Source organism: Stylophora pistillata, chromosome 1 (assembly GCF_964205215.1).
Source record: "Stylophora pistillata chromosome 1, jaStyPist1.2, whole genome shotgun sequence".
Lineage (NCBI taxonomy): Eukaryota > Metazoa > Cnidaria > Anthozoa > Scleractinia > Pocilloporidae > Stylophora > Stylophora pistillata.
The window spans coordinates 16,158,866-16,185,907 of NC_142519.1; the positions used below are offsets into that span (position 1 = coordinate 16,158,866).

At 38.5% G+C, this 27,042-nt stretch overlaps 3 protein-coding genes, 1 long non-coding RNA gene and 1 pseudogene across 10 annotated transcripts in view; 2 read left to right on the forward strand and 3 right to left on the reverse strand.

Annotated features, from left to right (window-relative positions):
- The first annotated feature begins 168 nt into the window (after positions 1-168).
- LOC111336110 (vacuolar protein sorting-associated protein 72 homolog) lies at positions 169-2,115 on the forward strand. Its single transcript, XM_022942143.2, has one exon. The coding sequence runs from the start codon at positions 195-197 to the stop codon at positions 1,197-1,199; it is 1,005 nt and encodes a 334-aa protein (XP_022797878.2). The 5' UTR covers positions 169-194; the 3' UTR covers positions 1,200-2,115.
- Positions 2,116-2,379: 264 nt separating this feature from the next.
- LOC111336109 (uncharacterized) lies at positions 2,380-8,920 on the reverse strand. 5 transcript variants are annotated; one of them, XM_022942141.2, is made up of 3 exons: positions 8,830-8,908; positions 6,338-6,390; positions 2,380-4,015 (listed from the first exon to the last, which is right to left on the reverse strand). In XM_022942141.2, exon 3 carries the CDS (start codon positions 3,946-3,948, stop codon positions 2,911-2,913), a length of 1,038 nt encoding a protein of 345 aa, XP_022797876.1. In that variant the 5' UTR covers positions 3,949-4,015; positions 6,338-6,390; positions 8,830-8,908; the 3' UTR covers positions 2,380-2,910. The 5 variants fall into 5 exon arrangements, with proteins under 5 accessions (XP_022797876.1, XP_022797877.1, XP_022797875.1 ...); XM_022942142.2 differs by lacking the exon at positions 6,338-6,390 and having other exon boundaries at positions 8,830-8,920; XM_022942140.2 differs by lacking the exon at positions 8,830-8,908 and having other exon boundaries at positions 6,338-7,022.
- A 907-nt stretch (positions 8,921-9,827) lies between these two features.
- On the forward strand, positions 9,828-11,091 carry LOC148741417 (uncharacterized; annotated as a pseudogene).
- Positions 11,092-11,289: 198 nt separating this feature from the next.
- Positions 11,290-14,545, reverse strand: LOC148741418 (uncharacterized). The gene is made up of 2 exons (XR_015991777.1): positions 13,386-14,545; positions 11,290-12,635 (listed from the first exon to the last, which is right to left on the reverse strand). It is a non-coding gene; the product is annotated as an uncharacterized LOC148741418 (long non-coding RNA).
- Positions 14,546-21,507: 6,962 nt separating this feature from the next.
- LOC111346975 (uncharacterized) overlaps positions 21,508-27,042 on the reverse strand; it is a 51,201-nt gene continuing 45,666 nt past the window's right edge. For 2 of the 3 annotated variants that reach the window (XM_088740794.1, XM_088740775.1), the window contains one exon: positions 21,508-22,215. In XM_088740794.1, coding sequence (XP_088596920.1) covers positions 21,866-22,215 — 350 coding nt within the window. In that variant the 3' untranslated portion in view covers positions 21,508-21,865. Of the gene's footprint in view, positions 22,216-26,673; positions 26,819-27,042 lie in introns of those variants that run through there. The other variant, XM_088740789.1, reaches the window with a different exon arrangement.

Sequence of the window (27,042 nt, forward strand, 5' to 3'; positions counted from 1 at the left end):
TTTTAGCTATCTTACAAGATAATTGATACTTTTTCTAAGAAGTTTATCGGGAGAGCTATGCTACCGAAAAGTTTTCAACGATTTATTGTGTGTCCCTTTTCCATATTTCTACCTACCCCTCCCTTTATCTCTTTGCTTTGTACCTTTTTTGCCGCTGATCTTTGCAGGCGCAAGCTCACTTGTATCCGTTCAAAATGGCGGATAAAGTAGAGAGTCTCGTCGTGGGCAGAGAAACCCGGCGAAATGCTGGAAACTTGATGTCGAAACTGATAGAAGATGAACAAGAAGTTGATGATTTTTACAAAACAGCTTTTGGAGGTTTTGAAGAAGAATCCGGGGATGAGAAGTATTCTACTGAGGAAGAAGAAGCGGACGTTGTTGACTCCGACTTTAGCGTCTCTGAGACAGATGAAGTGATAGACGATCAGGCAGATGACGAACCAGTAAAAAAGCGAAAAAAGCTGGTAATCAAACCGTATAAGGCTCCGAAGAAAGATACAGGTCCTTCAACTGCTACTAAAGAGCCAGAAGCGAAAAAACGGAAAAGTTTCGAGGACGCTCCTCGAGAAGGCGTGAGAAAATCAACTAGGGCGCTTACTGTTGAACGCGCCGAAGCAACGAAGAATCGTTTCAAACTTGAGAAGGAGAAAAAGAACTTGCTTAAAAAGAAGCAGCCGAAAAAGTTTCTCGACATGAGGCGCCTTACTCAAGAAGAACTTTTGGCAGAGGCGAAAATAACGGAAGAGGAGAACGTGGCTTCGCTGCAAGCTTATCAACAATTGGAGGCCGATAAAAAGAAAACAAAAATCCAGAAGGTTGCATTGAAGGGACCCATTATCCGCTTCCACTCTCTGTCCATGCCAGTCGTAGAAGTTTCAGAGCCTCTGGTGAAGGTTGATGACAATGAAGATGAAGAAGTGAATGTAGATTCAACAAAGAGGTGTTGCAGGAATTTTTTGATTTTCACAGACGCAAAGAATTTTCCCTCTGCATATTTTCCTACCAAAAAACTTAAAGTTCCACACAAGACGTACTGTCCAGTCACAGGGTCACCAGCTCGATATCAAGACCCTGTCACAGGTTTGCCATTTGCAAATGCACAGGCTTTTAGATACATAAGAGAGAGATATGCAATGCAAGTAGAGGAAATGAAAGGAAAGACTTCTGAACTCGAACAAAGAAGAGCGAGAAAGTTGTAGGATCAGTAACTGCCTATCTTAAACTATATGAAACTGAGAAGTATATTGGGAACGGTTAAACCAGGTCATGTGGCCCCTGAAACATATTCTGTAACAGTTATGTATCTGTGAATTATTTAATTATTCAATGTATGTATCATTGCAGGTATTGAATTTTTGGATCTACAAGCATTTTCCTTTCTGGTTTTGTTAATGGTAGATTTACATGATCTCACTCCAAATTTATAACAATGCAAGCTGAACATTCCTTCCTGTGATATCACTGTATTATAGAGAGTTTTTGTGTACAAAGATGGGAGATTGTGCAATCTTATGATATCTAAGGTACAGGGCTCGACACTAACAGTAGCCCACTAGCCACAGACTAGTAGAAATTCAGTTTTGGCTACTGGTTTTCAGTTTCCACTAGCCAGTTTGGCTAGTAAACAGAGTGAAATCGTCATTACACCTAAAAACATATAAGATGTCACTAGCAACTTGGTGAGTAAGTTGAAAAGTTAGTGTCGAGCCCTGAAGGTAGCTGTATTCTTTAGAATTACTGTGAGTTATGCATGTGAGAATGCACATTTGAGCTCTGTCTGAAGCGACAGCTTACAAATTCAAGTTTTCAAAATGATTTCATGATCTACATCTATTAGGGATTGCTTCTATTGGTTTGAATTCAATGCTGTCTTCTTGATTTCTCAAAAAGAATATGCACATCACCATTCATTAACATGAATAGTTAACCATACATTAACATGTCCATCCATTGGTAATGTGATTCAACTCAGCCATAAAATATTTTACTAGTCAAATTATTTTTTGTTTTTGATATTGTTATTAAAGGTGTTAGCCACTGTCATTTTTACAAGTTAAAGTATTATCTTGTATAAACTTATATATAAATCCATTAAAAATGTTTAATTAATTGTAAGCACTGTTTACTGTTTTAATATTGGGAATCAGGAAGCCAAATTTAATTTCCAAAAATATTGAAATATTCAAACATCTGTACTTAAAACTGTGCTTTTTCTTTCTTGAATGATGTAATAGGCCAACACTCAAATGTAATTTAAACTTGGGGGTTCTTTACTGGAAAAGCGTCCATCAAACCGCTAATTTTCGTAAGGGGAAAAATATGTAGCCCACACAAAAAAATCAACTTAAAGATATCAGCAATGAAAATTCACACCAGAAATATAAAAAATGTAATCTTTTATTAAAAATTACAATACCAAGATAAAATTACATATTTTTTATGTAACAACCTAAACTGTTGATTTTCTGAGTTGCCAGCGTCTATTTCTGTCCAATGTTTAATAATGTGTATTTGTTTTTTATTGTTATTTAACTGTTAACCGACCCTCTCTCCTTAGCCAATTCTTAATATAGCGCGCTGTGAGAGCTCCAATTCTCCCTTCCCCACCCGTCTAGATGTGAACCAAAGTTTGTAGATTTTTTACCCATGAAAGGAAAATGGATGAAGCACTTACACACGATCAAACTTCTTGTGAAAATAAATCATGATAAAAAGTCTTCTATTGTGGTCCAACGTTTGTTTTGTTCACTTTTTCTCTCTTTCTTAGTTGTGCAATGTCTTTAAAAAACAATCTAACAAAGATGATTAACTTAAAAGATTTTCCCTGGGAAGTTCTGCTGCAAGAACGGACTTAAAATAGCCGACGAAGCTTTTGCACGGGCGAATACCGATCACGAGCTTTTGATAAGCTCATAATTTAAGGCATTCACAGTATTCCTGCTTAAGAAGCGATAGAAAAATCTTCATGATGCAAAAGGCGTTGTAACCAGCGTTTTGAAGTCTGCGAATTTCACACGGAATTTCCAGCTTAATCAGAATGTCTTCTATGCTGTTGTTTTTTCGAGAGTCAGGAAAAAAAACAGAATAGAGAGTGAGTGTATCAATAATTTCCTTGTGTTCTTCGTGAAGGCCTTGAGACTTGAGGAAGCTACGAATATCTTCTGTAGATGTTGAATGGGTCATCAAAAAATCAACCTTCGAAATGTGTACTTGCAGCTTGGTTATTATATCAGTTAGTCTTGCAACCTCTGCATTGCGAAATAAAGAGGTGTCGTAGTTCTCTAACTGCGTATTATTGTTTAACAAAGATATATTTTCCTTTACTAAGAATAGATGACTGTTTTCACCGTCCTGCTCACTTTCCAACGAAAACACTACGTACCCAATTTGCAAGATTTTTGTGTAGTCTTGCTCAAAAAATTTGACGTTGAAAGCTAAAAATAAGGGTGGTTTCTGGTCAATAGTTTCATTTATCCTTTGAAGTGAATGCACTCCGTTGATGTGCCTTTGACGAGCAATGGAACGATTTTTCTGTCGCAACTGGTCATTGAAGATGACGAAATCTTTCAAGGTTTTAAAGACTCGCATTATTTGCGGTGTTTTCCTGGATAATTTAACTGGTTCAACATCAGGCAAATTTTTTGTCATCTCTGCTGCTTTTTCCATCTTTTCTTTAAATAATTCATACCCTTTGAAATCCAGGAAAATTCCAGCGTTGTGATCGAGACCGTAGGCTACCACAAAAATCATTTCTTTCAAATGGCGATCGAAAGAATGATTGAAATAATACTTAATTCGTTCGTAGCAGTTTTTCCCTTGTTCGCGACTAGCTCGTGTCCAGGTCTCTCTCAACGTCTCAAAATTGTACATGTAGTCCGGGCAGTTCTTGCACACCATAGAACATGGTAACGTACATCTGTCTTCTAATCGATGCTTAAATTCGCTCATGTTTTTGATGCGGACCCAGCATACTGTACTTTCATCAGAAACAATCTACATGTCATTTGCATTGAACCTGCAACATGAGATCATTACGTAATTAAATTTCTCGAAATAATTGAAAACAAACTATCTTAACATTGCTAATTTTTGCCTGCAAGTAATTTCGTAAAATTAATTTTGTTTATTCTGAACATGAAGTGACATATTTCGAAAGACTTGATTTCTGCGATTTTGAAGGAAAATTGGTCAAGATTATCCAAATTTCGAAGATCCACATCTTCATTGGAAGTGCAATATCCAACTTTGCCGTGAAAAAATTTCAAATCACAGAAGTTCTACAGCTAAGAACGGAACCAATGTTGTGCATATTCGTCTTTTTTACGGACCAAGCACTACAATATGAAGCAAGAAGACGTCCTTTACAGTCACAATACGGATATTCCGACTTGAAACTTTTACAAAGATGGTTCTCTCGGCTGGCATTGATAAGGCGATGAAATGAACAGCATGATCGTTTTTGACAACTGTACGTCTAAAGTCCGAAAACGTTTTCTAATTTTTTTGGTAATTCTTTTTAATGGACTTGGAGATCGTAAACATTATGCAATTGAAGTCCTGTCAATATAACTTAAAATATCGCACAAGCTGCTATCATCAGCAAGATTATGAACTGGAGATATCTAAGTCTGTAAAGACTTTGTTGAAACTTGGAAATATCATAAATGCATGCTGGGAAAATTCTTGACTTGACTTAACTATTATGAAATATCAGTGAAATTTATACCAAGGGCTCTACAATGCCTGGTTTCAGTTCAGAAGAAAGCAAAACTGAGGAAGCCTCAGCCCAGAGCAGCTTACCGCAACTGGAACTCTTGTTTGTGCACAAGCTAAGTAGATTGTGTTCAGCATAAATATGGAATTGCTCTGGGCCGGGTTGTTCAAAGATGGGTTTAGATAACCCAGGGTTAGCATGAATTTTGATTTCAGATCTGAAATTAAAGCTTTAGAAGAAAATTAAGTTTAATTATTTTTATCTAAAATTTAATGATTGGATGCTCTAAAGGGAAAATTATCCCAAGAAGGCTCTTGAATCGAGAAACAAAGAAACCTGGATTAAAATTTAACCCCGGGTTAGTGCTAATCGGCCTTCGAACGATAACTAAAAACTGGCTTGCCATGGGGCTATGAGATTGATTGCGCACTTGCGGGACGACATCATTCTGCAGGATTCGGTTCTTTACATCTCAGGGTTTTTTTTTATCACACTAAGAAAAAAGAGATTGATCGCACACTCGCGGTGCTACATCATTTTGCTGGATCGATATTTTAAATCTCAGGGTTTTTCTTTTTTATCACGCCAGGGAAAATAACCCAGCTATCTATGAGATTGATGGCACACTTGCGGCACGACATCATTTTGCAGGATCGATTTTTTAAATCTCAGGGTTTTTTTATCACACCAGGGAAAATATATAGCCCTGCTATCTATGAGATTGATCGCACACTTGCAGTGCGACATCATTTTGCAGGATCTAAGTGAATTGGAAACCTGAAGTTATTTTACCTTCATCTCCACAAGCAGATATTCTAAACGTGTTTTGAGATGTTTGAAATCACCTCGAAAATGAAGAAAACCGAAAATGCAATAGGTTAGCAGTTGGAACTGAAAAGAGAATCGAAAATTAACATAAAATTGATAAATTCAAAAAGGAGCAAATGGCGAAAAAAAAAACCGATCTAATACTACGAGGTCGAAAAATTTGGGCATAAGTTTCAAGATTCGAGAACCGATTTAGAAGAACTCGTGTTTATCAGTCCCTTAATTCAAAATTTAGATTTACTTATTTGATCTTCAACCTGCGTGTCACAAACAACCGGCATACAAGAGTCTCTGAAGGAGAGCCCCAGAGTTAGGGGGGCTCCGAAGTCGTTTATCATCAAACAAGAATCAAGAAACCAAATATAGATTTGATAAGGTCCTGTTTGGAGTGATTGATCTCCATCAAGATCTTACAGTGTGTAGTCAGTTGCACTGTTGTCTTTAATGAAATCGCAATACATAATTAGCTGTCAGTGGCAAACAATAAAGCAAAATCTGTACAGGAATATTTTTCACGCATGCAAGGCTGCATAGTCTATGTACAGCGCTTATAGCGAATAACGCAAGTGGCATCTTGTTATCAGTTCGATTGCCTCTTTTTAAGACTCTCAATTCTTCCTATGTAAGCATTTCTTCATCAGACAGGATTGTGGTAAGCACAAATCAAAACAGATAAACCCTGTCCTTGGATCTCAGAGATTGTTTTCCTTTCCATGATTCCTGTAGTTTATCATGATTTTGGTCATATTGTAGTTTACTTTGTCCAAAAGGGAAATGTTTATGGACTACACTTACCTTAAGCTGTCTCGGCTGAGTTTTACAACGTTATACTAGCAACTGATCTTAGCCTGTCAGTTGGAGAAACAAACGAAACCACACAATTATGCATATTCGGAGTCAATTCGCGGTAACGTTGTTTTAAACACAATCAAATTCATTTGACCTTCAAAGCCCTTTTGTAATTTTTATCTCAGCGTTTCCTTTGTTCCCACTGAAGATTTCTTTGTGGTGGTATGATATAAAGTGATCGAAAAACAGCGGTAGACAACCGCAGGAAGGAGTCCTATAATTGAAATTAGAAAATGTAGAAAAAAAGAATTGAACATGTGACAAAGCCAAGAGTAATTCTTGTAGAGTCTGGTTAGGATTACCTGGCAACTGTCAAAAGCTACAACGTTAATTATTTTTCCATTCGCGAGAAGAGGAAGAAAAACAAAAGACTAACAGAACTAGCAAATTTCGCTTTTCTTTTTATCATCAGCGAAACTAGCGACCACTGAAATTTGTAAATTGGCTATAAAAGACATCAAAGCACCGAGGTGCGGTATTTTGATATTTGGTAATCCGTACAGGGAAAATAATAATAACAGTGAAAAAGAGATCTTCATGAATTAGCTTGAATTGTCTTAAATAAATTTCACTAAAATGACGATAGTCTTTTTTAATGCTGCGGATAGTGCTCTCACCGAGAATGGAGTTACCCGTAAAGGACATAATATATCTTAGAGCTTGTATATATCTTAAAAATTGTGCTCTTAAACTACGATTTTATAGACTTTACATATCTTATTGTAATTATGACGTCATAAGCTAATAACACATAGTCGAGAGATCACGAGTTGCAACTAAGAACTGCACACTTTTAAAAATGTGATACACATCCACCAGCAATGTGACATTCAGAATCTTAAATTCGTTTCATAGTCCAAAAACTCTGCATTAACCGCCATAAGAATAGCTTGCAATGAAAAACGATAATGATTATGAATAACTAAACTCCTATTTTTTCGGTGACGGGCAAAAACTGTTTTTAAATCATTCTGATCTAGTGTGAATATAACGAAGTCAGATGACATCCTTAATTAAGTTGAACTTCCTCTGTAAAAAGTTTATTTTTAGTGGAAAAATTGATACATTAAGTGGAAAGCAAATTCCTTTTATTTGCTATCTTTTCTTACTATCAAGCTAAGGTCACGGGCAGACATAAAACATCTTTGCAATTCTGTCAGTCGGTAACCTGACTACAAAAATATATTTGATTTATTGTATACCTTACAATGATGGAAAATTGACGTGCTTTTATAAAGCTGTTAAAAAAAATAAAAGAAGAAGGACCAATAGTACACAACGAAATAAGTTTGCTTTCGCAGTTGCATGAACAAAAACTGAAGATAAAAGCTTTAACGCTTAAGGTCTAATGTTTTCATTTTGATTAATTCGACGTTGTCGATGGTGATTTTGCTTAGTTTTTCTTCTGTTCGTTAAGACAGCTGTTCTTATTTTTAAATTTCAATAACAATTTGTTCTCGTAGCTGAATTCATTATTCAAAGTTAGCATAATAATAGAAGCAACTGAGAGCAGATGACTTAATAAAATGGGGTTTTAAAATGATACACTTATCATCGATATTCATCGTAAAGATTTTGTCGTTGGCAAATTAGTCTAATATACTATAAACAGAGACGAAACAAAATTGCTTTGCTCGAATAGTTTTGCTGTCAGATTTTCTTATAAAAGAAAAGTATTGTACTTCGTTTTTTTCGAAATTTAGGCAATACGTGGATTCAACCATGCATTAATTATTTCCGTAATTTTTAGATACATTTCTTAATTAATCGAAATGTGTGGTCATTCTGAGACTTAAGACAAGCATAAACTTGGGAATATGTTCCTAAACAGTATTGCACTTAAGTTTGATCGACAAATCGAATTCTATGATTTTATTCTGTTATTTATACACCAGTATCTTTTAGGCTGCGCCTTATTGAAGTACCGTTTTGACGCCTAGATTTGAGTGTTAAGTGGCGTTTACAAGCACATCTTGACAACTATAAACGACTTCAATCTCCAAAACAAGGCATGTCATCATGTTAGGTTAGGTTGGTCGGATAAGAATGCATAGAACAGTCTACTACTTAGTCAAAACATTGCACCAGACCAATAAAGAAGACGTTAATCCTAGTACCAGCTGTCAGTACAGTTATACTATGTATACGACATGCGGGTCCGCATAAAGTTATCGCCAACCAGTTCAATAAATTGAAAAGAATACCTGAGAAGAAATTTTTCAGTTCTAAAAGATTCTTCCTTGCAGCCTAAGGAACCGACAAGTCACTGTTAAAAAAGCACTAATCATAACAGCCAACTCCCGGTGTTAAACTTTAATTTACCAGTGAAATTGCGGTACAGAGTATAAACATTATGCATCAAAATAAAACCACTGGCCAGAGTTTAAGAAGATATTCCACGATACACTTTTTACGACAAAAACGTAATTGTTACTTACTTGCCAAAGAAATCTCTCTAACTAAGCTTGCGAATGCCCATTTTTACTCCGAAACGAAACGTAGGTTGTACATGTTTTCTCCACGAGCTACCACTAATTATTAAAATAAAAAAGGCTTTCAGCTCAGTTAAAGTAGCTTAGCATTTAAAATGCAAATGATAAATCTATGTTTATAATAGTGGCATCAAGAATTTCCTTGGAAGTAGGACTGATCATGATATATTGTAAGAAAGTTTGTAGACCGCCGAAATAAAAGGTAAAAATAGAACATGCCGCTCGAATAATTTTATTAAATGGGTCACCGTGATCCATTTAATAAAATTAGAAAAACTTGAAATATTGCATGAACTATTTTCTGACTGTTGGGGAAGTGACCTGATATTCTTGATTTGCATACTCATCTGTGTAGCAAACAGTTTATTTTTGGGAAGGTCTCATCTAAACGGTTAGCCCCAAACCCGTAAAATGTTACGAAATATAAAAAAATCAAACTGCAACAGCATAAAAAAAATTTCGACAACCAACGGATCCATTTCACCGCCACACAAAGTTACGATAATAATTTATGACAACTGTTTTGAAACAGTTAGGGAAGGTACGTTTTTTTATTGGGGGGGGGGGGGTGGGCCGGGGTATTTTAGAAATTTTTTGCCAAAAAAGTCGTGGCCCTCCCACTTCCAAATTGGATTAATGCATGACCCTTCACAAATGCCTAAACAATAAGGATCTGAACCTCCCCCTCACCTCCTCCAAGACAAAAATAACCGGAAGTGAAAATAACTGACCGGAAGTGTTGCTCACATAACCGTGTCTGCGCACAAATCAGTTAATTGCGTGGCGTTGCATGGTGAAAACTTGAAAATGGGCAAAGATGTGCGAGGAATAGAAAGAGGGAAATGCGCTTGTGGAGAATGCCAGGATTTCATGAGGTCAGATGTAGCAACTTGTGGCTATTGTGGCTGTTTGCCGACTCACCATTCTAAAAAGGATGCCCGCTACTCCTCTGACTCTTTGGTAGCACATCGGGTGCGGGAACAAGTGAAAGTACAAGTCCAGAGAAGTGGAAAGATGACGATCTGGGGTGGTTCCCGAACCCAAAGGGCGAATATACTGAGTTCTCAAATAGCATTTTGTGAGAAAGGTGAGCTTTATATTGAGTATAGGCGAATGTCGTGTAAGGAGAGAAGTGGCAAACTATGTAAATTTTGCGAGAAGGATGAGACTACCAGCGCTCCACTTCCAACTCGACGACCATATCCCGACTATGGCAAGCTACCAAACTTCCATTATCTCTCTTGGAGTGCAACTCCCACCGATGGCCGTGAGCCGGATGACTTCCAGCCTCGAGCTCAGATTAAGCGATTGTTTTAGGAAAGTGAACTGGTCAGTAGGGACAGTGAAGCTATTAGACGGTTTTCAGATAAATACGTTGTCCCCGAAAAGCTTGTAGCGGAGTATGTTGAGCACCTTGCCCAGATAAAAATGCGCAAGGAGAAGAAGAATGAGGAGACTGAAACTGGAGCGAATGGAACGGCTGAACCGGGAGTACAATGACATTGACTGGGTTGGACTGTACAACTCCGATAAGCTGTCGTCGTTGAGGGTGGACGAACTATCCTTGTACTTTTCCCATCACAAGATCACCTTCAACGGGAAGAAAGCTGAAAAAGTCGCAACGATAAAAGCGCACATTGGTAGCTTGCTGTAAAATTTAATGGGGCGTCAACAACCTCGGAAGCCCCCACTCAGAAATGTAGAGCAACAAGTGACCTCGTCACTTTCCGAGGTGGAAACTGACTCGCAAAGTGATGTGGTAGATCGAGTTGTCGGTTCAAGCCCGAGTAGCTCAAGCAACGAATCGTCAGCGGACGCTAATTTTATACCAGAGCCCCGCGCGGAAACATTACCGACGTCAAAATATGGACGAAAGTGGGCACGGGTCGAGAGAGACAATTACGTTAGTTGGGACAAGATAGTTTTTTGCCATAATATGTCGACATCTGTTTAAAATGATGTAGATTGATTTAGTCTGGTAGCTTTGCCTGTATATATAAGTTTTATGTTTCTGTACACTTCGCGTGTTTGGTAACAAATAATTAAAAGTCAACTAACCGACATGGAGTAGTTTTTTCCTTGCCAAAAAAAAGAAAAAACTATGACCCTCCCCCGGCTGCGTATCAAACAGGTTTGACCCTCCCCAATTTGTAAAATATTTACTAATGACCCTCCCCTCCGAAGCCCCGGCCCACCCCCCCCCCAATAAAAAACATTCCTTTCCTAAATCTTATTCGTAAACGATTAAACTTGAAATCGGAGCTCCAGTCAGATAATTTTAATCGGATTTTCTTAATCATACAAGTTAGATCTTTCTTGAAGAGAGCATTCGAGAGATTCGCGTGATTGGTTCTTGTGTTGAGGGGTTTTACCACTCGCTTGGCAAATTAACCAGAGGTACTGAGACTCTGTAATTTTCTTCTTTATTCTCTCTCTTGTTCCACTGCTTATTTCTACTACTTTCAGCAAGGAGTGCTCCAGTATTAAATACAAAAATCACAGACATGTTTGGGTTAGCTAACCGTGGGAACTTCCAAAACAGGATGTTCAGTGTTGGTAAAACCCAAGGTCAGTTTTACCAACTCAAACATGACCACCTAGCAAACTAGTTATCTTCAACCATAACAAGGGATTAAAATGTCTAGCACGGTAAGTACTGAGCCAAGTTCAAGTACACACTAAAAATAAATGATCAAAACTATAGATTCATCAAAATAGCACGTAGGGGCGAAAAGGCGAGACTTAATAAAACAAAAGGTAAACCTAAAAATGCTTGGAATATCGAGCCTTGAAAACGCTTTACAACACTTGCATTAGAGACTGACTATTGGTCATGTGATAAGAAAAGTTAAGCGTGAAAGGGAAGATCATGAGCAGACTGGGTGGAAATCGAAAGGTTTTTTTTCCTCTCCTAAATGTGTGGCGTTCACTGATCGTTTTTAGAATTAGAAGGAGACTATAATATCCTTGTCTGTGATTTACTGGGAAGCAATTCACTACGGATGCTAGTTTATCATTGTGAAGTAACTAGGGACTTTTTACCATCTTGGATCAGGTTCTTGCAAAATAGTTTCACCAGAAAGTTGTGCTGGCAAAAATTTACAGAACACTGCCTTACTGAGACTGTCTAAGCTCAGTTACAAAAGAAGACTCGTTTCAGCTCTATAAATCTACATTGTCGTGCACGCGTAATATTGCCCGTCAAACTTGATTAAATATACCTAAAGGTCTTCAACCAGGCAATAGAGTGGGTGCTAGTGCTAGATAGCAGTTGGGCTGGGTCTGTGGTCTAATTCACCAAAGCAAGGAACTGGGCGGGCTGAAGACCATAGGCGAGCCTGCGTTGCAGCCATCATCAGTGCAGCAGCCAACCGCGCGCAAATAATGGTAAGTACTTGGTGTAATCCTTAATGTATGTTAATGAATGCAAATGACCATGTATTCCCATATGTTCTTCTGTATTGATGCATGTAGGAAGGATTTCACCAAGTACCTTCCCAAATAATGTCACTGTTATTAATGTCGACGCAAAGTCGACGCAAGTTGATTTTTCCGTAGTTACAACGCGCTTCGTTACTACAAGAGTTTGTGACAACGGTACGTAGCGTCTCCTTAATTTGTCCAGGTTTTCATGCACCTGTACTGTCGTAAACTGAGGTATCGTCACAATCCTTCAAATAGAGGTCCTCGAGGCAAACTCTTCAGTGGCAGGCTTTTCAGGACCGAGACACTGATAACACTTCATCGCAAACCTTGATGACAAAGAGAAATACTTCAATTTATATAATAATCTATTGAAAAAGCACGATGACAACTAGTACTACGAAAATAAAAAAGAGGATGACGACGTCATTCGTCCCTCATCTCTGTTATCTGTCTCCAGCAGAATAAAATTTCAAGGAATGAGACAGAATTTCTCAGCTCAGACCGTACTGTCACCTAGTGATCCAAATATTTTGCGCTTAAGAGGGGTAGGTGGAGTGGAAATGACAGAAACTTTGATATTGGACGAGCGTTCATATTAGCCATTACTGACAAACTTCTAAGTATCCGCCTTTCTTTAAATCATCTGAAGGCATTTGTTTAGTAGGGTTCAGTCCCCTCGCGTCAGTATATATTTTAGTTTTCGCACAAAAAGTTTCATTAATGTTATGTAAAATTTTGAATCTAACACAGTTTGGATATTTTGCAAGTTGCTCCAGTGTCAGGTAGCCAACATATAGCCACTTTTTAACTCTTGCCTCAATCCCATGCGGTTGAATCAACAAGCTGGTATCACCACTAATCAGCGTTCTCTCCCATTTTCTTGACTTGGAAGGTTTTTTTTGTCGCCTTTTCGCCACTTCGAAACTGTGTCCCTCCAAAGTACCACTATGGCTCGTGTCGTTTCAATTTATATTTTTATTGAATCAGTTATTTGAACTTTTCGAATCAATAATGATTTATATATCGAGATTAATATTTTTTTGAGTACTTTTTCCATTTCTGACTTCATATCTTACCATCTGGACATTCTGTCTGCAATGGAATGCCTTTCTCCCTGAGTGCACTCCCTAGGTGAACAAAACTCACCAACTTCCTTAAGGAGACAATTAAACAGCTAGAGTTGTATTCCTGATTTTTCACCGAGTTTAAACATATTGCTTGTGTGCATTTTCGCTTCAAATCTTCGGAGTTCAAAAAGCTCGCTGTCCAACACTAAGGGTTTATGAAATAGGAGCAGCAGTAAAGCAAAGAGTGTATTCAAACTGACTCTTGTGATTGGATAACCGACTGAGCTTGTGAATGAATCCACGACTGAGTTCCTGTTCATTTTAAGGCTGATATAGCAAGAATCCCATTTTAAAAGAGTTCCAAGATAACCCCACGTCTCAGAATGCTTATCAGCTTCAAACAGTGAGAGTGGAATCGTCATTGCTATCAAAATTCGACCCATGTTTGTGGGTGGAATATTCATACTTGATATCAGTAGCTAAGAACCAACAAGACTACTCGATCCCAAAAGTTTTTGACTGCACTTCTTTGGCTCTTATGACACCTGTTAGAAATTTATTGACAGGATGATTTGGTGAATCTTTTGTCTGAAGACTTTATTTTTGTGAAGAGCGTAAAGAGGGCCGAGGTTAGCTTAGGGTATTTATTTGATTAAATCAACCCTCTTGTCGAGAAATCTTAAGGCGCTTTGATGCTTGAAACCATGATTTGGATTAGAATTTGTCTAAATAGTCGGCCCAGTGAGTGTTGTTTCCCCGGGAACCTTCAATGTTGCTTGAGGCAGGGCTGAGGGAAGCATTGAGGGTCGAGAGGAACAAAAACTTTCTGCTTTCCTTGGAGCCAATCATTCAGCGCTTTGTCATGGTTCCCAGCTAACAAATGTATCAAATCAAATTCGGGTGTCACCTCAGGAGTGCAAATCATGTTTTCTTTTGGCGGGGGCTGGCACGCAAATTTGCTGAAGTTTAAAGGTGCACGACCCGATCACGTGCGAGTCGAAAATCCACGTCGTTGTTTTCCTAGGGAGATGGTGAGTTTTGTACGCACTAGGGAGTTGGCGAGTTTTGATCCATGGCACGTGACACTTTCTCCTACGATCAGAAAACATATTTGCGTTGGAAGGTATGACAAAAATGTCTCACATTTGGCGTCGAATAAAATAACCAATTTTCACAGGCACTAGCACTCCATAGCCGTTATGCTCTCAATGGTTGGGTAACTATGATTGGGTGTCCGAATTTATTTCATAGAAATTTATTTTAATGCCGTAGTGTCCGGCTGGTTAACATAAAAGTATGATTGCTAATAACGATCTCTTTGTATCTTTTTTAAAGAAATTTTTATTAAAGTGATAAAACTTACAAATGCAATTTCACAATTTATGAGGTTGCCTTGTACAAACGCTTTCAAACCTTCGTACATGAGTGATATGAAATATCCTTCTTGCATAAAGAAGGAGGAAGTTTCATAATCCTGCTGAATGGTGATCATAGCTTACTCTACAACTCACCTCATTCAGTCGCCAGGCCTAGCACAAAGGAGACGATCCACAGGAAGATGCTGGAGGTCCCAACAGAATCTACGTCGCATTCGTCCGTCTTACAGCAACTAACATCACATTCGTCCGCCAAGAAAGTGTTCTTAAGGGTTTTGCAAGAATCTTCGGATATCTTGCAGAGATCGGCGTTACTGCAAGAGGCTGTGTAAGAGACAGTGTTACCTTTCTTATTCCTGACCCTGGAACACCTGTTATAAGTGAGGAAGATGTTGGATGTGCAATTCTCCACATAGGTGGCCTTGTTGGCGTCCATTTTGCTCTTTACGCAAACGTCCTCACCGTAACGCTACACCTATAGCATTTTATCGCAAAACCTAATGACACAAAAAAATGAAAAAATTGTCTTCAACAAACTTAAAAAAACGGAGTGTATAAGAGGCACATTAATAATAAAGGTATTAGGAATATATTTTCCTTGTGTACAGAAATTTTGGTAGCATTTTTTTTTTTATCATCCCGAATAGTTATTAGGTTTTGGTATATACCACACAGCTGAATAATGCTTTTCGCACCCGCTGATCGGCCAGCTTAGAAGTGATTAACAGGCACTACCGAGCAGCTGAGAAACAAAATCACGTGTCAAGTGTAAATTCAGACCATTATTCACCTCTCCTGCAGTGGAGAATTATAAGCGGTCACACACGAGGAATGGCGGGGTAACCGCTAAATACAGGAGGGTGACCGCTTAACTATAGGGTGACTGCTCAATACAGGTTTCACAGATTAGAGGAATTATCTAAAAAAAAGAAAATATACTAAACGCCACTTCATGCCATAATTGAATATAGAGAAAATCGCTTAGAAAACTACTTATTTTGATTTTGGGAAAGAAACATGGATTAAAAATGCCTGAAAGATTATTCTTTCTTTATTGGTTCTGCCTTGAAGGACCGTTCAATACAGGTGGGAGACAACGAAAACAGTCTGCCCGTCACCGTTCAACAGAGGTGACGGCTAATTAGAGGTGAAATTCTCGGTGACTAAGCGAAAACAAATTCGGGACTGCGACAACTGACCCTTGATACAGGCAGCCTCGTCCCCAGGGCCTTTCCCCAACAGCCAACTAAGGGAAAGGGCCCTGGGAACGAGGTTGTAATACAGGGTCACCGCTTAATACAGATTTGACTGTATACAGTTATCATATGTTAAATAGCGTGACTCGTGCATCAGTATTGTTCCTCAAAATATACAAGTTGAAATTTCCAAAGAAACCAATTGATTTTAGACGAGCCTTCTGAACTATCTTTGTTTTTCCATAAGATAACATTGGCAATGTTACATAACTGGCTGAAATTAAAGTATTGCGATGTAAAAAAGCAACTGCACGGTAAGTGCGAAGACGTTTTAATCTTAATCTTAAGAAGGCGTCATGCACACTAGGCAGTTGCAATAATAAAAGGCTAAAATTTCAAGCCCTCTGCGATCGCTAAGAATTGATTGAACCGTTTGGGTTGCTATTGTGTTCCTAGGACACCACGAAAAAGAGTTAAATAATTATGATCTTACCGTGATGATTCGGGATTATCGGATAAGCCAATACTCCTGGCTCGTGAAGTTCGACACAAATCAGTGTACCCGATACTAGCTTTTAGTTCGTCTGGTGGGGTCCGTTTCCTAGCTCATGATACCTGTTTTGCTACTTGGAAGGGAATAGGTACTTTCCAACTCATCCATTTTCTTCAAAATACAATTTCACTCCGACTAACATCTTACTATGGACTATTTTCTTCATTTTGCATGTCTCTGTATACTGTTATGATAGACTCGGTAACTGATGGTTAACTACATTTTCGACCGTTCAGCTTTTGCGTTGGTTGTGCCCAATAGAAATTGTTTTATTCGGCTAATCAAAACGAAAATAATAAGCACTTTTATCCCACTTGCATTTTCTTCGTTTTGAGAAGCATTCAAACAGTTCTTAGTTTTCGTAATTGAAGTGTGGCATATGAAATCAGTTCGAGCCGTTTTCAGTCAAGTTATAAGACCACAAATCCAATAAAGAATTTTATTACATCGCTCGCAGTGCCTGTGAGCAAGATGAAGCAAGTCCTGTGTTCTAATTGGCTACCCGAGCGGGCAAGATGGGCCCTTCTTGCCCGCTCGGGATTGCCCGCATTGATCCCGCGCATGGAAAATAGAAAATAGAATAGAACTAAGTTGGAAATTCTTGGACAATCTCGACGATGGAAACGCAAAAAGTGGCAGAAGATAGTCAAAACAAAGAAAACAGAAACGACTCTCGTGAGTTTGTTGTGCTACAAAGTGAGTTTGTTGTGCTACAAACACAGTTGGCTTTCTTTCCCGGCCCTCGAAATAAACAAGTCATTCCTAATTCTTATTAAAGCGAAATCTTTTTGCAATATAATAAATCCTTTATTAACCAAGCTTGTTCGGTCAAGATGGCTGGAAATTAGCCTCGTTCTTTATTCGCAGCTTTTGTGGACCTCGACTTCGAATAAGTTTCAATGCAATACTAACGAAGGCGTTCTATGTTCATAGTGGCAATTAAATGCGCAACCATAGCAACACTGTTATGAAAGGTAAAAAAGCATTTCAAACAAATGGTGGCTTTTTGTGCTATGGTGGTAATTAAACGTGCAACCATAGCAACAGCTGTTATAAAAGGTAAAAAACATTTCAAAGAAATGGTGGCTTTTTGTGCTATGGTGGTAATTAAACGTCCAACCATAGCAACAGCTGTTATAAAAGGTAAAAAACATTTCAAACAAATGGTGGCTCTTTTTACGCAAAAAAAAAAAAACATTTACAAGGCGGCATTTTTAGGAATAAACAGAACAATGTATTGCAGGGGATGATAACCATTCGAAGGATTTTGCATTACTTGACTGGGTATGTAAAACGGGAACTAGCAGGTTCTGCTTACGAATTGAAAGGGTTTTCTGAAAAGCTTATCCCTGCTTAGGAAGCAATGAAACCAATATATACTGAACGGCGAATGCAGCCCAATCAGCAAGGAAATCGAGTTGTCTGATGAAGTCGAGCTAACACTTAAATTCCAGGAATTACCGAGAGTTCAGCTTCGTTTACCTCGGAATGGACATTTTTCAACGTCATTGTTCTTAATGTGATCAAAAGATTTCAAAGTAAGAGCAAAACCAAAAAGCTGATAACATAATTAATTGACCAATATTAGACACATTGTCAAAACCTACCAGCTACGGCCAGCGATATGATAAAAGTCACTGTCAGCAACTATGCTGTCAGTAAAGGGTGATTCATGTTCGAGGCTCGTAAATCTAAATGTTGCCTGATCTCAAAAGCTCTTCAAAGTGACAACACACAACTCCCTGGATCGTTTGGTATGATCACTTAAATATAATGGAAGTTGTTTATTGTACTCACCAACAGAGTTTGTATTGCGTGAGAGAAGATTGTGTCATGTATTTCACAAAAAAAATAGTATTATCTTAACAATTGTGGATGGCGGTAACAAAGAATGGACTTAATCTCTATTGGTAAGTAAGTCGTTATGGTGTTCATTAATTTTTTAAGATAAAAGAGGTTTGATAAATGTGTGATGCATTGTGTACAAATATTTATTTTGGCCTTGGATCGTTCAACTTTTGTTTGGGTTGTTAATCAACCTAAACGTCAACAGCTGAGGCAATATGGTTGATTATTATATGGCTGTCTCACAAGGACTGGGAACTACCGAATTCACGAATTTGATTGGCTGAAATCAAAATTGAAAGCGGTCTAGAATTTCCCATCTTGACAGGCATCTAGGCCGGTCTAGAAAAAAAAAAGGTACAAAGAATATAAAAAATTGGCACATAAGACACAGCCATGTAATAAACATCTTATTAACCTAGCTAGGTCGGTCTGTATGGGAGAATCTTGACCTCGGAACACACCTCACTGCGTTCGGTCTGTGCTGGCGACCTCGGTCAAGATTCTCCCATACAGACCTCCCGCTCGGTTAATAAGAACTAATTACTACATTTCCAATTTATCGCACTGAAAAATCAGGTTTTTTTATCAAGAAGCTCCACAAAGGGTGGTGTAATAGCTTCCTCTAGCAATTAGTCAATACCTTCACTTTGGGCCCATGGAAAAAAGTCTGGGACACTCGTTTAAGAAATGTTCACATAATTCTGCAATTATTTATCTCGCCTCTCCTTAAACTTAAACTTTTGTCCATCCGGGCGAAAGGATAGCGATCAAAACTGGAAATTTAACAACTCCCTGTCTACAATAATTTACCTAATAATTGTCACCTTGAACTTTGGGATATCTTATGCATGATTCTTTTGAAATACCTGTTACCATATGTCCCTACAGAGAACATCTATTTTTAAGCTTTGTGGCTGGACAACTTCAAAATAATGATCATTCCAAAAGGTGCGAAACTGAAAATTTTGCATTTTACTTTGCTCTGTACTGTTCATAACGCAATGTATTTTACATGAAGCAATCTATTTTGGAAGCACTTCGGACGAAAAAAAAAATTAGCTCTACGGACGATATGCCCAGAGTTCAGACTAAACATAAAGATCAAATGAAAGAGGCGGTGAAAGATACATTTCTTCCGGTAACCTCTCGTTAAGCCTGGTTCACATATGATCGCAGACAATCGCAGGCGATCGCACTCGAGTGCAATCGCGATCGCAGGCGATCACAGGAATAGAGCCATGTTCTATGCGTGCGATCGGTTGCGATCGTCTGCGATCGAGTGCGATCTTATGTGAACAAAGTTGTGGAATCATGCGATTGGAATGTGTCCAATAATGCTATGCAAGTGGCATGATACCATGACAACCAGTTGTTTTATCAACTTTTACACGTGCGTGTGTTTTGACAAGATGGAAGGTGAAATTGACACGGAACAGTTTGTGGAAGAAAATAGAAAGTACGATTTTTTGTTCAATCGTTTTGGCAAAGAATTCTCTCTTTCTTAAGACTTTCTGCGCCAAGAATCGACGTTTCTTCTTTGATCTGGCAGCGATTCTCCGTTTAAGTAAAGACAACAGAAGCAGAATGTTAACACCTATTAAAAGTTCAGCGTCCTTTGCGTTTATGTTAGTTGACTGGAGTTACATTGTATTGCCGCTCAATGGTAAACCATGGACTCGGTTGTCACAGATCGCTGCGATTGGCTGCGATCATATGTGAACATGCGATTCGTGATCTTCGGTTAAGTGGTTTCAGTGATCGTGCGATCGTCTGCGATCGTCAGCGATTATATGTGAACCAGGCTTTAATTACTGTTTTGCGTTTTTCTGGACAATCTCATCAGCGAAACGCGAGTCAATCTCAGCTATACCCCATCACAGAAACATGAGAAGACTGGGAAAGAGTGTGGTTGTTTTCCGTTTGTTTGAAAAACTAAGATATTCAAACGGAAGATCAACTAAATTTGAGAGTCTTAAGCAAGAACAGAAGTATTTAGAGGAGGAAAATGGCAAAATGACAGCTCTTCAAATATCACCTAAAATAGAGAGTTTGTATGGATTGGGTAGACAGGCCAAAAAATGTTAAGGATTTGTATGGAATTTTTGTAACTTCTGCAAAGCTCTGATTTGGACACTTTTCCGCTGAAAACTCTCAAACTTGACTGGGTAGCTTTTCATTCCGTAACATTTCAGTTGAAATGTTTAGATTTTCAATGTAATCAATGTAAGAAACTCGTCCCAGTCCTCTCACGCATTATTTAAGCCGCGCCTTTATGTTGAATAATTATTTTATTAAAAACGCCCCCAAGAAATTATTATTTTGTAAGAAGAAACCGGATTTTTTTAGCTCCCTTTTGATTTTAAGCTGACGCGTTCGCTTACCATGTTTGTAGATTATGGTATACTGGCTCATATACCATAATGACTTAGCCGATAAAAAGTCTTGAGTTGCATTATCCAATGATCCAGTTTTTAATAATGTTCATTATCACGAAATACCCAGTGGGAGGGCCAGACCTCTACTAACTATGGCCAGACAGGGAAATATTAAGCTTGAGGTTATGAAAAACGGGTAGAGCACTGGTAGGTCTAAAAGTCGTGACCGAAAACTAATTATTTTCTTGATTGGTCCGATTCAAGTCAGTCGTTTTAACAAATCGACAGTGGTTTAGCATGGTCTGTACAGTTTTACTTTATGGATAATTGTTATCTTAATTCTCAAATTCAATTTAGCACCTTCATCACTTTTTTGTCTGAGGTGAATTTAAGGGTAAACAACTTATACTTTCCGTTCTCCGCACTGAGTTTGTGATTAGAAAACTCGCTCTAGGAACACGTAGTCCTCTTAGAGGCGGTACCTTAGGTAAGCCCTTTCTTCTGCAAATTCTCTGCTTATTAAAGACTACTTTCTCTGTAGTTATCTTTCTTAGTGTAATTTTAATTCTTTAAGTAGGTATTCTAAAATTTAATACATTACTAGTCTTGTTTTTGTTTTGCCTGACCTTAGCCGCAAAAGTAAGAAATTTGAAGGAGGAAATAATTTCGTAAAAAGTAAATATCACGAAGGAATATACCTAGTGCGCGGGATCTGTTTTACGTAATTTACCGTGATTCGCTAACTAAGTGAGATATGAGGACGATGGATGAGATTGACAGCCAAGTAATAGTGACCTTTATTAGCTGGTGATCAACATTCCCACCCAGATCAGAGCTAGTCCCCGAACTGTAAAGATATTTTAAGAGAGTTATTACCAAATAAAAGATCGATTTACTTACACAAATGCAAGCCATAGAAAGTAGAATGAAGATACAAAATGCGAAAACCTGCGAATAGGTAAAAAAATAATAACAACTGCCAACAGCGCTAAATGTGCACTAGCGATTCCCGCATTGCCTGAACTATCCTAAAAACCGAGTGCATTTAAAACTGTCGGTTACCACGCCAAGTAAAAATGTAAAATAAGTGTAAACGAGCAGTAAACGAAAGGAAAATCAGGCTGGTAACGCCTTCCACGGCTTACTCCAGCAGTGCCAGGCCCAGGAAAGAGCAGACGGCCAACAGGATAATGTTGGCAGTGAAATGTGAGCCGGCGTTACATCCGTCTTCGGAACAGCAGCCAACGGCGCAATGGTAATCCTTAAGAGTATCTTCTAATTTATCACAAGCGGACTTTTGGGCGTCACAGACCGATTGATAAGTGCATCCACTCGCAACCACGGCATCGGCGTCTTTGTCTTTAGACCAGGATCTGACGCATTTATCGCCGAGCAAACACGTATGTAAAAAGAGGGCTTTGTTTTCTTCCAATTTGCTCTTCTTACATGCATCTTCAGAACCCACGCAGACATAACATTTCAAAGCAAAAGCTGAAGAATTAATAGAAAAAATCAAAAAAATAAATTTATAAACTCAGGTAATATGTGACTTACACAGTTCTATATATTCACCCTTTATCGAGCGGATACCGTGATCGAGGGTTGCGTGCGTGTCCGCTTATACAGATTACACCGTTTCTATTCTTCAATACGGTTCTCATCAGAATTAATAATGTAGTCTGATCGTCCGGGTAAAAGTATCCCTGAGAAGAATTGTTGTCGATGGTGGTGACTGACTTCTCGACAAACTGAGCCAAATTCATCATCAGAGTTAGGTGAATAGTTATTAATTGTCAGTCGAATGCTCTAAGTCCAATTCGTATAAAAATTATTTGTGTTCTCATAATAACTTAAAACATTTATTTTACGATTGAGAATCCGACGTCAAAGCAAAATATCCATGGAAATGAATTAAAGGATTGGACCACTCGGGAGGAGGGGGAAAAAGGAGTACTGCCCGATGAAGTATGGCTCTCGGGATCACAAGTCTTGTTTAGGGCTGGAAAATGAACAGATTTTGTCCTAAGGAGTACTGCCCGATGAAGTATGGCTCTCGGGATCACAAGTCTTGTTTAGGGCTGGAAAATGAACAGATTTTGTCCTAAGGAGTCCTGGATTCCGGAGGTCATTGGCGGTAAACTCTAACCCTTTTGGGTAAAGTTAAGTGATCGGAAGGCGACCATCTGTTCCCTCACCCCACTAATCTGTCATTTCAATTTTAAGGTTACTCCAACCTTCGATGAATATATTACTTTACCTTGGTTTAAAACGAAAGGAAAGCTACTACCCAAAAAGTACAAAACTATGGATGTTCTGATTCACAAAAGATCATTTTTTTTAAGCAGAACATGTTGGACAACGTTCCGAGAGTGACAAGGGTTCGTACTAATCACCAAAGCCAGGATTTGCAAAGATAATGTTTTTCCCTAAGTCTCACCGATACCTGACTTATAAAAACATTTTCGTAGAAGCTTAAGGTTACAAGATACGTTCATGGTTGGGTCACAGAAAATTAAAGCAAGTGCCTTAAATTGATCCCCATAAAACTGACATAATTTGAAAGCTTACAAACTGCAAATATTCGATAACTTCCTTGTTTTGTTTGTTTGTTTGTTTTTTTTAATTTTTACTATTTTTCTGAAATGCAGATTAGATAATCGAGGAGAGAGAAAACTTCTAACGTGTCTTCAATCGATTTATGAGTGCTTGCGTTATATTGATTCGGCGATCAGTCTTTGGAGGGTCGATCAGCACCTATTGCGCAGATTGTTGATAGAATTCTACTTGAAAAATTTATAAGCTTTTCAAGTTCGAGTATGTTTTTTTTATTGCTGAACTTTGCATTATTCATAATATTTCCAAAAATATCTCGAAAATAAAAATTGGGCCACACTGTTATTTTCTTCAACCAGTGATCTTTGACAATGTCAATTTTCAAGGGAATCGGTTGATTCTGACATCCCGAGTTCGAAAATTTCTGGCAAATTGGTTCGCAAATCAAAGCAGAGAAAAGCGCTTCCAAAGCTTTGTTACAAGTAGCTTGTAAGCGTTACCAGAAACACGGGACGCCCCCTTGCTTGCAGTGAACTTCAGGGGTTCTGAGAAGGCGCGGTCAGAAACGGTAGTTTGGAAAAGATCGAATGCCGGAATTTCGTGCCGGAATTTCGTGCCGGAATTTCGTGCCGGAATACCCGGAATTCCCGGAATGACCAAAAAATGACAAATTGAAAAAAAAATTACCTAATAATTAAAAATAATAAGTGTGAATAAATAATTAAAAAATAATTAATTAAAAAAGTAAAAATAAAGTGAAAATAAAAATTAAAAAGGAAAAAAAAGAAAATCAGTTCACTTTAAGTAAAACCAAAAAAATGCAAAATTTTCTCTCGATAAAATGCAGAGATCGCGTGACGTAAAAAATAACTACCTATGGCACTGTTCACGGAGATGCACATACTAGAACTACATGTAGCTTACAGCCTACAAGATACAAACTGGTGCCGAAGATTGCTTCAAGGTAAATAAACCAGAAGTGTGATCTATCATTGACAGACCTCAAGCACTGTGGGTTCTAAGTGGAAAAGGGGATGTAAATACGATAAGTACTTGGCGAGCAAACCCAAAGTGCGACCGCACTTAAAATCTGTCAGCACAAGCATTTTCTAATACCACCCAATTTTTGCGGTTTTCAAATATTTGAAAAATTTTAGAAATCATGAAAGACGCCGGTGTGCTTGGGTGGGACTGGCCGATTTTGCCAAAAATTTTTGAAACAAAGAGAACTGCGCCCGGTGCGGCCAAAGTTGTCATTTTATGGGTGCGTGTGGCGTATAGCTTAGAGCAGATAAAACCAGAAAGAGCGGGAAATTTCTCCATTACAAGTTGGCGTGTTCCTTACCTACATGAGATTATGGATAGACGAGAACTGTTCTTCCCCTACAGCGATTTATCAGGACATTACAGCCTCAGTTATCCGCAACAGCAAGATGTCTGAGGCACCGAACCGTTCCGGCAAGTTATAAGGTCCGCACCAGCGACTCCTGAAAATTACTCAGCCAGCCAGTCTAGAACATGTGAGTGTCCCTGCACAAGCAATGCCAGCTGCGCGCCAGATTCCTCTTTTGATGGTGGAAACTCGGGCAAAAATCATATGAAAAGAGGAGGAAGAAATCGCGATTCAAAGTGTTCTGTTTTGCTGCATGGTTAATTCGCGGGAATGTTTATTTGCCGGCTGAGAAATTGCCTGCGTGCACGTGATTGACGTTTTCCTCTTTAACCTGGTTAAAATGCGACCCTAAGGTTGTCAATTTAATTTCCTTTTCCGCTTAAAAAAGTTTAGTCTTTGGTTTTTTACGGATTTCCGGTGAAATAAAAATTTGACGGTAATGCGACAGTCTCATGATGCAGTTCCGTTCATTGCTTAATATGTTCTAGCCCGCAGCCTTGCAACTCAATCAGTCTCGCTTCTCGCGAGCTAAGGTAAATATGAAGGCTTGAGGAATTATTTGCGAATTACTGGAGTCGCGTAGACCCGCCAACACCTTTTAAAGTGTATGTGGACGGGCCTCACCTGAATGAGATAACTGAGCTTTCAAAAAGACTTTCCCCTAGCGGCCTAAACATATCTTTTCAGCATATTTTTTTAATCATCAACAATTACGGTAGAAATACTTCTAAATAGGGTTTCCACTACCCTTTTTCCAGCTCTTTCTCTGGACTTCTCGATTCTGCGTGGTTTACAAATAGAAATATATTATGAAAAAATTGATAAACAGTGCCTATACACTTCGGAATCGCTAGGTGTACCACCAATAAAGACAACGGACCACGTGGTGGGTCAATTTTAGCATTCAAGTAAAACCACAACCATAAAACAATAACTGGAAAAAAAACTTACCATCTCCAAAGACAACCGAGGAGTAAGTCCTTTTTTGTCCGTTTACTTGTTTAGAAGAATCCATCAGTAAAGGTTTATATTGAAAGCTATACATATTCAAGGTATATATAAAAAGGTGTCGAGTAACTGACGATCTCTCAATTTTAACTGGGGACGGCTGGTAGCTGCTTTGATAGCTCCCAATGTGTGGTTAATAATTATTTAAGGTAGAGCATTAGTTTGTAATAGTTGGGAGATTTTTAAAATTGAAACTATTAAACTAATTGCGAATATTGCATTTGTTTAATCTTCTGCAATGGTTCCGGCTGGAAAAGCGTCCCGGCTTAATGGCCCTTGCGCCCTAAACATCCTACAGGTGTGTAAATGTGTGGAGGCGAATTTAAAACGGGTAGTAACCATGTGATGGACTAGCATCCCATCCAGGGGGAAGGGAGGGTACAAATATTTCGTCGCTTAGGCTGTATGGGCTACTGGCCTGACGCACACTTTTTTTAATTCTAATACGTGCATCTTCATGAACGGCGGTAAGTGTTTTTTTTTTTTTTTCGGACCCTCAGCAGAGATAAATTTGGCATGAAATTATTTGATTAAGTTGTAAATTTACCATTAATTTTAATCATCAATATTCTTATCTATTTATTTATTTACTTTTATTTTTTTTCAATTTATTATTTTTCGGTCATTCCGGGAATTCCGGGTATTCCGGATATTCCGACACGGAATTCCAGCATTCTATATTTTCCAAACTACCGTCAGAAACATGCAATATTATTTCGACAAGATGTCTCCTCTTCAAATGAAAATAGAGTATAGATGGCATCGTCTGAATTCCTTAAAATTTGGCTTGCACATGAACTGAACAATAAAGACCAAAAGTGTGTCGGTTTTTTTACTTATTAATCGATAACTCCCCGCCCAACAGCCTCAGAACTTATCACTTTTGCCAGTTCGATCATTTCACTTTGTCTACCAGCTTCATTGGTTTTGAATGTGCTGCGGAAACTCCTTCGTTACTGCAGCTGAACTAATCCAAGGAATTGCACATCACTAACCTGGGGCAGCTATTAACACAAGAACAGTCAATGTAAGCGGCAAACGATTCATTTTTTTGGCTCCTTTCCTATATCTGTTTCGGAGTTAAACGTCTCCTGCTTGGTACAGTTTTGATTCTGACGTGCTAGCCTGTGAGGAGCGCGTGACAAAGCCATGTGGGACCAAAGATCAATATTTTCTATGGGTGCATTGCGGTTAGTCTCCCTCGCAGCCGTCTTTTGGATGTCCATTACATTTTTTGTCATTTTAGCCCGAACTCTTTTCAAGCTAGACGCGCCGCCTAAGGCGGGCCAAGAAAGAAACTTAGAGGACTTAGACTACAAGGATAAAGCTTAATGGATAATATATATTTCGATTTGTAAATATAT

Bases quoted from the DNA above. Each gene is read 5' to 3' on its own strand.
- LOC111336109 (XM_022942142.2), bottom strand. From the start codon at position 3,948: ATGAGCGAATTTAAGCATCGATTAGAAGACAGATGTACGTTACCATGT.
- LOC111336110 (XM_022942143.2), top strand. From the start codon at position 195: ATGGCGGATAAAGTAGAGAGTCTCGTCGTGGGCAGAGAAACCCGGCGA.